Source organism: Sturnus vulgaris, chromosome 18 (assembly GCF_052056855.1).
Source record: "Sturnus vulgaris isolate bStuVul1 chromosome 18, bStuVul1.hap1, whole genome shotgun sequence".
In the NCBI taxonomy this organism is placed as follows: domain Eukaryota; kingdom Metazoa; phylum Chordata; class Aves; order Passeriformes; family Sturnidae; genus Sturnus; species Sturnus vulgaris.
Genome location: NC_142260.1, coordinates 5,307,880 through 5,316,400, shown reverse-complemented (window position 1 = coordinate 5,316,400; position 8,521 = coordinate 5,307,880). Strand labels below are relative to the sequence as shown.

General features: G+C 59.8%; 3 protein-coding genes across 4 annotated transcripts; all 3 read left to right on the top strand.

The window, feature by feature from the left end:
* Nucleotides 1–442: 442 nt before the first annotated feature.
* On the top strand, nt 443–2,383 carry SDHAF2 (succinate dehydrogenase complex assembly factor 2). Its single transcript, XM_014878766.2, has 4 exons — nt 443–523; nt 939–1,147; nt 1,887–1,996; nt 2,096–2,383. Exons 1-4 carry the CDS (start codon nt 509–511, stop codon nt 2,224–2,226), a joined length of 465 nt encoding a protein of 154 aa, XP_014734252.1. The 5' UTR covers nt 443–508; the 3' UTR covers nt 2,227–2,383.
* Nucleotides 2,384–2,533: 150 nt separating this feature from the next.
* LOC148221716 (uncharacterized) lies at nt 2,534–4,522 on the top strand. 2 transcript variants are annotated; one of them, XM_088175535.1, is made up of 6 exons: nt 2,534–3,033; nt 3,105–3,316; nt 3,663–3,868; nt 4,004–4,084; nt 4,159–4,231; nt 4,305–4,522. In XM_088175535.1, exons 1-6 carry the CDS (start codon nt 2,747–2,749, stop codon nt 4,427–4,429), a joined length of 984 nt encoding a protein of 327 aa, XP_088031661.1. In that variant the 5' UTR covers nt 2,534–2,746; the 3' UTR covers nt 4,430–4,522. The 2 variants fall into 2 exon arrangements, with proteins under 2 accessions (XP_088031661.1, XP_088031660.1); XM_088175534.1 differs by having other exon boundaries at nt 4,159–4,522.
* Nucleotides 4,523–5,353: 831 nt separating this feature from the next.
* Nucleotides 5,354–6,202, top strand: LRRC10B (leucine rich repeat containing 10B). Its single transcript, XM_014878677.2, has one exon. It carries the CDS (start codon nt 5,354–5,356, stop codon nt 6,200–6,202), a length of 849 nt encoding a protein of 282 aa, XP_014734163.2.
* The last annotated feature ends 2,319 nt before the right edge of the window (nt 6,203–8,521 follow it).

Below are 8,521 nucleotides of genomic sequence, written 5' to 3'. Positions count from 1 at the left end.
CCCTTAAATCCCTGTGTCCCCCCAAATCCCATGTCCCCGCTAAATCCCCCTGTCCCCCTGAAGCTCCCCAAATCCCTGCGCACCCCCAAATCCAATTTCCTTCCAAATCTCGTGTCCCCCCCAGATTCTTCTGTCCCTCCATATCTTGTCTCCCCCACAAATCCCTGTTTCCCCCCAAATTCCCTGTGCCCCCCCACGATCCCCCACTGACCCCCCCTCTCCGCGCCGCCCCGTCCCCGCCATATGCGGCCCTGCGGAGCGGCGGGCCCGGGCTGGGGCGTTTATGGGCAGGGGGAATGGGAGGGGAGGGGGCGGCGGGTCGCGATATGTCGCGATAGGTCGCGCCCCCCACCCCGGGCCCCCCCTCCCCCGATCTCAGCCCCGCGCGCGCCGCCCGCGCTCACCGCCAGCGCCGCCGCGCCCACTTCCGGGCGTGGCCACGCCCACTTCCGGCACGCCCCGCCCCTTAGAGCCGGGATGGGGCGGGGTTAGAGCGGCGAGCGGCAAGATGGCGGCGGCCAGGGTGGGGGGGGAAGGGGGGGAAAGCTGGGAGGGCAAAGGGAAGGGAAAGGGGTAAAAGGGGAGAGCAAGGAGGGAGAGCGACAAAACTAGGTTAAAATGGGGGGAAAATGGAGGGAAAAGGGGAAAAAAGGGGAGAGAGGGGTAAGGGAAAGGAGGGGAAAGGGGTGAGTTTGGGGGAAAGGCAGGATGGGAGGAAAATTAGCGTATTGCAGAGAAAAGAGGAGAAAAAGAGGAGGAGAGTGAGCAGACAAAAGGGGATTTTAGGAGGAAAAGGGAGGTCTGGGGGTTTTATGGCGTGTGGGCAACGGGGTTTGATCGGGGTGGGATTGGGGATTGTGTCCAGCAGGATTTGGAGAGGTCCCTGTGTGCAGGCACTCCCAGGCCTGACATTCCTGTGCTTTCCCTGTTTTCTCCAGCTGTGCTTCCTGCGCCGGCATCTCCTGTGGCCACTGATCCCGCAGCGCGGCTACCGGGGCGATTCCCCCACGGATTCTGGGAAGGACGTGCTGGAGATCCCCCTGCCCCCCTGGGAGGAGCGTCTGGACGAGCCACTGGAGACCAAGAGAGCCCGACTGCTGTACGAGAGCAGGAAAAGGGGGATGCTGGAAAACTGCATCTTGCTCAGGTGGGCTTGGCTGCAAGTATTCCAGGTCTTTTCATTAACAGGGAAGAGTTTATTGAGCTAGTGCAAAAATCCTTGTGATAAGTTGCTCCAAGATCTTGCTGGTCCAGGATCCAATGATGGAGTAGAGCTGGGAGAGCTCAGTAAGCCAAAATCCTTTGGGAAGGAAGTATGTAAATCCTGGGACATGTGAATGCAAGAGCAGCTGGGTTTTGGGATTGAAGGAGAGATTAGAGATATAGAATCGTGGAATTCTGGAATGATTTGGGTGGGAAAGGACCCTAAGGACAACTTTCACTAAAGCAGGTTGCTCCAAGCCATATCCAACCTGGCTTGGACACTTCCAGGGATAGGGCACAGCTTCCCACAGCTTCTCTGGGAAATCCATTCCAAGGCCTCACCACCCTCTCAGGAAAAATCTCTTCCCAATATCTCATGTGAACAAGCACATGGAATGCTTTGGGATGGAAGGGACTAAAGGATCATCCAGTTTCACCCCCTGCTGTGGGCAGGGACACCTTCCACCAGACCAGGTTGCTCCAAGCCCTCATCCAGCCTGGATAAGGGGATACCAGGGGTGGAGATTCCACAGCTTCTTTGGAAATGCTGTGCCGGTGTTTTCCCATGAGCTGAGGTGAAGGAGAGCAGGCTGGGGGTCCGTGTTTTCCAGGATCACGTTGAGCTGGCTTTCATACCCAACTCTTCCTTCATTTCCCTCTCATCCTGATCCATCCCTCTCCAGCCTCTTTGCCAAGGAAAACCTGGCGCGCATGAGCAAGGAGCAGCTGAACCGCTACGACCGCCTCATCAACGAGCCCAGCAACGACTGGGACATTTATTACTGGGCCACTGGTACGTGGGGCCATGCCCTGGGACACTGGGATGGGTCCCCGGGGCACCGGGATGGCACTTTGGGACAGCACGGAGCTGATATTTCCGTTTTCCCCTCAGAAGCAAAGCCGACGCCGGCGGAATTCGACACCGACGTGATGGCCATGCTGAGGGAATTTGCCAAAAACAGGAACAGGGAGCAGAGGCTCCGGCAGCCAGACCTGGAATATCTGTTTGAGCCACCACGCTGAGGGAGGGGACGCCTCTGTCCCCATTCTCTGGAGTAGCGCAGAGACTCTGGACTGGTGTTTCCACCTTCCCTATGGTTTTCTTCCTCTTCCAGCAGCCTTTGGACACTCGTGGAATGCTGAATAAAGCCGTGGCTACTGGCCCTGCCTGGCTGCTGGACCTGCCCATCTCCTGCTCTTTGACATTGGGGTTGGGCCCTCGGGGACATTGCCGGCTCGATCTGGCACATCTCACTTCACTGATGTTCCCAATTCCCACCTGCCCCTTTTCCCAGGACTCCCAGCAGGTGACCCCACCCCGGGGCGGGGGCTGTAGTGGAGCTGGAGCGGGACATTCCCGGTGCCCTCCAGCGACACCCTCCCGGGAAGTCCCCATTGTCGCGGTTACCAGGAGACAGAGTCACATTCCACGGGCACATTCCACAGCTTCCGAGCCTGCTGGGAGGGCCCCGCGTGTCCAGCCATGGCCTAGGGCCGTACCTCATGTCATTCCCGGCTCCAGGGGGCCATTCCCAGAGCCAGGATGCCGTCCCTGCCGCAGGACTCGCCCGCCGCGGGATTGGGGACGGGGTTTCCCATGGTGAGGGGCCCCCCCTCCGACCTCATGGGCTTTTATATCACCAGCTACGAGGCGGCCTTTGGGAAGAGGCCCACGGGGTCACCCCGAAAGTTCGAGGGAGGGCGCGTTTTGGGGATTGAGCCCCCCAGTGACAGCAGTATGCACCCCCTCCTCGGCGTCCACACCGGCTCGGGATACGTGACCAACAACTACGCGGCAGTCTCGGCTGTGGTCTTCCCGTACATGGAGCGGTAGGTCCCTGCTCCAGGAGTTTTGGGGGGCACGTTTTGGGATCACTCCGTCACAGCCATTCCCGCCACAGCCAGGACACCGACGTGTCCACCACCTCCGAGGACTTCAAGGTCTTTGGGCAGCCGGATTACCAAAGGATCTTGCCCACGTGCGTGGATGAGCTGGAGTGTCGGTATCCCGCTGGCTTCTCCTTTTCCCGCCTCCGTTTTGGGGAGGTGAAAGCCCCAAAAGCATCCAGGGAATATGGCACTGGGAGCCCCTGCACCAGTCCTGCCCAGCCAGGTATGATTCTGGGGTCTTGGGGATCCCAGAGAAAGCTCCATCCTTATGAGGATTTTGAGGTGTTAGGATTCCCAGGAAACCTCCAGCGTTAGGAGGGCTTGGTACCCTGGGGGTTCCAGGTCCAGCTCCATCATCAGGATGGTTTTGGGATTATTGATAGTCCCAGAGCCACATCCAGTTCTAGGGATTTTGGGATGTCAGTGTTTCTGGAGCCAAGTCAGACCTCAGGAGGATTTTGGAGTGTTGGAGACCCCCTGCCCCCCCCAAACACAGCGGGACAGGTGTATCCAGGTAGTGCCAGGCCTGGGGACACAGGGGACATCTCTGCTCCATCTGCTCCCCACAGATGTCCCACAGAGGGCGACGGAGCTGTCGGGCTTCACCAGGACTGCCCCGAGGAGTGACCTCACACTGCCAGAGCAGCCCATGAGCTCTGTCCCCACCGTGTCCTCTGTCCCCCCTCCCCTCAGCACCCCAGTGGACACTTTTCCTCTCCCGCAGCCTGATATCAGTGATGGTCGGATGGATTCCTTGCCTGCCATATGCAGCACTGTAAGCAAAGGGATGGGGTGGCAAGGGCAGGGGACATCCTGTCCCAGTGCTCCCAGTGTTCCCAGCGGGCTCTGAGGCAGCGGGACTGCCTGGGCGTGGGAATGAGCAGGATCTCATCCCTGTGTCCCCACACAGCCCCAGCCTGCCATGGGCCACCCTGCCCTCTTCGCCCCCCCAGAGCTCCAAGTGGCACCCAAGGGAGTCACTACTGAGAAGGTGGGTGCAGCCATGTCCCCTGTCCCCATCCCTTTTCCCAAGGAACCGTGCCCTCAAACCACTCCATCCCTCAGGAGCCGCTGATGTATGGCACCGTCCACAACAAGTACCTGACCAAACTCTCACCACTGGCCCCTATAGCACCAGGTGAGTCTTGGGGGGATTGCAGCACTCAGGAGGAGTGGACACCCCTCTCACCAATCCCTCCTGGATTTTCCAGGCTGGTGGGCTCCAGTCATCTGGGCGCCGAGATCTGTGGAGGGCATCCAGATCCCAAGTCCCAGCGGCTTCAGCACCAACAACCACCCCACCAGGCTGTGGCACATCGATGAACCCCTGATGTGACCCCCCTTGAAAAAGTGCTGCTTCATCCTGGGATCCCCATCCTCGGCTTTTCCCAAATCCCCGTGGGAGGAATAAAGATCCTGCACAATGCCATTGGATTGCCCCCCTCATTTTGGGAGTTTCCTGCATCCCAAAGGCTGGCAGGAGGGTTTTGGGTGGTCGTGCGGTGTCACCTTGCCAGCTGCCACTGGAGGGCTGTACGAGCCTAGCTTTCCAGCTTTCCGAGCCGGCTTTGGGATGACACAGCTGATTTGCGGCAGGAAAATCCAGGCAGGGCTATGGTGGGAAGCAGGAGGATGAGGAGGGAGAAGGACCCTGTGGGGTGGGCAGCCATAGCATAGGGGGCACTTGCAGAGGCTTCATCAATATTTCCCTAGCCATGGGGAAGGGGGTCTGTGCCCCAAGGAGTGGCTCCCTGCAGGGTCCCAGGGGATGAGAGGAATCATAGAGGGACTCCGCAGCGTTTTAAGGACCCCCACCCAGTAAAGGCATCCTCACGCAGCTGAGGGAGCCCTTCCCAACAGTTTAGGGATCCCCAACTCAGGGACCTCACTCTCAATTTAGGGCTCCTCACCCAGTGCAGGGTGAGGACGCTGATGCCAGGCTGCTGGAAAAGGGACTGGGAATGCTGTGGTGCGAGGTGGTCCTGCCTGGTTTGGGGACAGAGCCGGGACAGGTCGGGCGTGAATGGGGTCGGCTAGGCGTGGGAACGGCGGGGCGGGGCATGAATGGGGTTTGGTGGGCGTGGTCTAAACGGGCGCGAAAACGGGGCGGGGCGGGAATGGGACGGGGGCGTGGCCCCCACCCAGGTGCCGCGGGCTCCCATTGGCCGTGTCGCGTTGCCATGGCCACGGCGTCACCGCCTCCCCCTCCCCGCTGCCCCGCCGGGTCCGGTGCCGGTCCCGGTGCCGGTCCCGGTGAGCGATGGGCAGCGGAGGCTCCTCGGGGCGCGGGGCCCGGCTGGCGGCCGCCGAGGGCCCCGACGGCGTCGAGCAGCGGCTGGAGGTGCGGGGTCGGCAGGTCCCGGACGAGCTGTGGGCTCAGCAGGGGCTGCGGAAGCTCTACCTGAGCGACGCGGGGCTGCGGGAGGTCCCGGACGAGCTGGCCGAGCTGCAGCACCTGCGGACCCTCGCCCTGGACGGCAACGAGCTGATGGAGGTGCCCGAGGCCGTGTGCGACCTGCCCCACCTGGCGCACCTGTACCTGGGCCGCAACGGGCTGCAGGGGCTGCCGCCCTCCTTCGCTCAGCTCCAGAGCCTGCGCTGCCTCTGGATCGAGGGAAACTTCTTGGCGCATTTCCCCCGCGCCCTCCTGCAGCTGACGGAGCTGCGCAGCCTCCAGCTGGGGGACAACCGGCTGTGCCGGCTGCCCGCGGCGCTGCCCCGCATGGCCGGCCTGCGGGGGCTCTGGCTCTACGGGAACCGCTTCCAGGAGTTCCCGCCCGTGCTGCTGCGCATGGATCACATCCGCGTCCTCGACTTGGATCGCAACCGTATTGCCAGCTTCCCGGACCTCACCGGCCTCGCTTCCCTGCGCCTCCTGTCCTACGACCACAATCCTGTCCGGAAGCCGCCTTGTGTCGGGGATGAAGTGCAGCTGGTGGGGGACGGGGCACAGGAATTCATGGAAGCGCGGCAGGAGCGGCTGCAGAGCCTGCAGCGGCAGGAGGAGGAGGAGGAATGCACCGAGGCTGCCCCGATATCCCCTGAGGATGGGCCGGAGGATGGGGAACGGGAATTTGCAGCCCTGACGGGATCTCCTGAGGAAACATGAGCCACTGTCTCCCTGAAGGGGTGCAGAGCCTCCACCTGTCTCCCAGGGAATTCCCATCTAGGGCTGGGAAAGGAGGAAGTTCACAACCTCCACAAAGGAAATCCAGAGGTCTGAGGATCACCCTTATCCAGCTGGGACAGCAGAATAGTATCCTGGGCCTGCAGGGCTCATAGATCCCAATGGTTATCCCACCTGAGAGCATCCCACATACTCCAGGGTGCCTTGGACTGGGATACAGCCCCCGCCCTGAGGGGTGATCCCACACTGCCACCCCACGAGAACGGGGGCATTTCCACTCCTCCACCTCTGGAAATCCTTTACTCCTATCCCAATGGGCAGCACAGGAAAAAGCAATGCTGTTTGCATCCATTCTATGGATCACCCTGAACAGCTCCCAGGTTTGGGAACAAATGCACAGACCCTGAGAACCCCATCCTGCTGCTGGAATTGGGCTGGAGCAGAGAATTTTCCACCAGGGTCCTCCTGGCCAGCAGGTTTGGAAATGAGCCAATGGAAATTCCACCTGGGTCTAAGCACTGCCTGTCTCCAACCTGGACAGGGTTTTGCCTCTGTGGGAAGAGGAGGCTCATCTCTGGCACTGTCTGTCCCAAAATAGGAACCAGATCCAGGGCTGACACCTTATCCTCCCTCTTCCTCTTTCCAAGTGCCTCTTGGACCAAACACAAGCAATAAACAGCACAAATCCAAGGAATTCGTTATGAGAAAAAAGTGACCAGCCTCAGGGAAGGGTTTATTTGGGATCCCCTAAAACCAAGTGATATATCCTGGTGTGTGACCACCAACTCCTCTTATTTTGGACATTCAAGGAATCCTGATTGCCTCCGCCCATCTCCGAGCTGAGCTTGGTGTGGTGGGAAGCTCGGGGATCCGAGGTCTGGAGCTCACTGGAGGTTTCAAACCACGCATCCGCTTTTAAGGGCCGTGGATTTGGGTTTGGGGCTGGGAGGCAGCCAGAACTCGTGCCACATCCGCTCTGGCACTGGCAGGCCAGGTGCTGCCGGGTTTTTTTCCCTCCACTTCCTATTCCACAGCAGGAACCACGGCTATTTTGGACACGTGGAGCTTCCTCAGCTGCGGGATGTGCAGGAGCTGTCAGTGCAAGCTCCTCTGGGGTAATTTCAGGGGTATGGGGCTTAGCAGGAGCTTGGAATCAGGTCTTCCCAATAGGTACAGGCTGTCAATCCCTTTTCCCACCCAGGCACTCTTCACTGTAGGGCAGAACATCCCAGGATCCCACAACATCCCAGGAACACACTCCTGGAATTCTGGGTGTCTCCCAGCCCTTTGTGCCATCGATCCAGGGTGCTGTTGCTTTATCTGGGAAGACACTGCTTCTAATTAACAAGGAATTATCCATAATCCCGAGGGTGCTGACCCTGGCAGAGACCCTCAGCATTCCAAGCCCCTGCTGTAAGATAAGATTTGATGCCACCAACTCCATGCAGATCCCTGCCAGCCCACTCATTCAGAAATTGGGATGCAGGTGGCTCTGGATGCCACTGTGGCCGGGATCAGATCCAGGAGCTCTGACACCTGGGATAGGGGAGTCCTCCCTCTCTGCAGCCTTTTCCCACCATCCTGCTTTCCCCAAGGAGCTGGGTCGGGATGCAGGTGCTGGTGACGATGGTGGTGACACCAGGACCAGGAGCTGCCGCAGTCAGTGGGAATCTGACAGATTCTGGCTCCGCTCGAGTATTTTGGGGCCGCTGGCACCGGCAAGTCCTCACTCCCAGCAGTGCATCATCCATACGTCTGTCCCTATATATATCCCTGCCTCCTCTCCCGGCCCCGCGTGCGACAGTTTGTGGCCTCGCCGCAGCTGGGATCACGCTGCTATTTCCATCTGCTCCCGCTGCCTGCCAGCACAAAGCAACGGGATTGGGAATGGCTGTGCATCCGTGCAACAGGAGCACCGGGATCGCTGCGCTTTCAAAGCTTTGGGAGGATAAATGGAGCCCGGCGTTGGTGTAAGAGTCCAGGCAGAGCCAAGATCGGTGGCACCGATGCCATGGGCAGCTTGGGAATGCTAAAATTCCCAGATTTGGCTCAGCTGGAGCCGGAGTGGGTGTAAGCAGCAGCCACCTCCTCTCTACCGGGGTGCAGGTGGCAAGGGGACAGCGTTGTCCCCTGCTGCCACCTCCAATACTGCATCCTAGGGCCTGAAGGGTGGATCCAGAGGGATCTTATCCCATGCAGGGAGGACATGAATAGCCCTCCTACCATCCTTGGGTTTGGAGTTTCATTTATTTATTCAAGACCAGCATTCCATGAATTATTTAACAGCCACCAGAGCCTTTT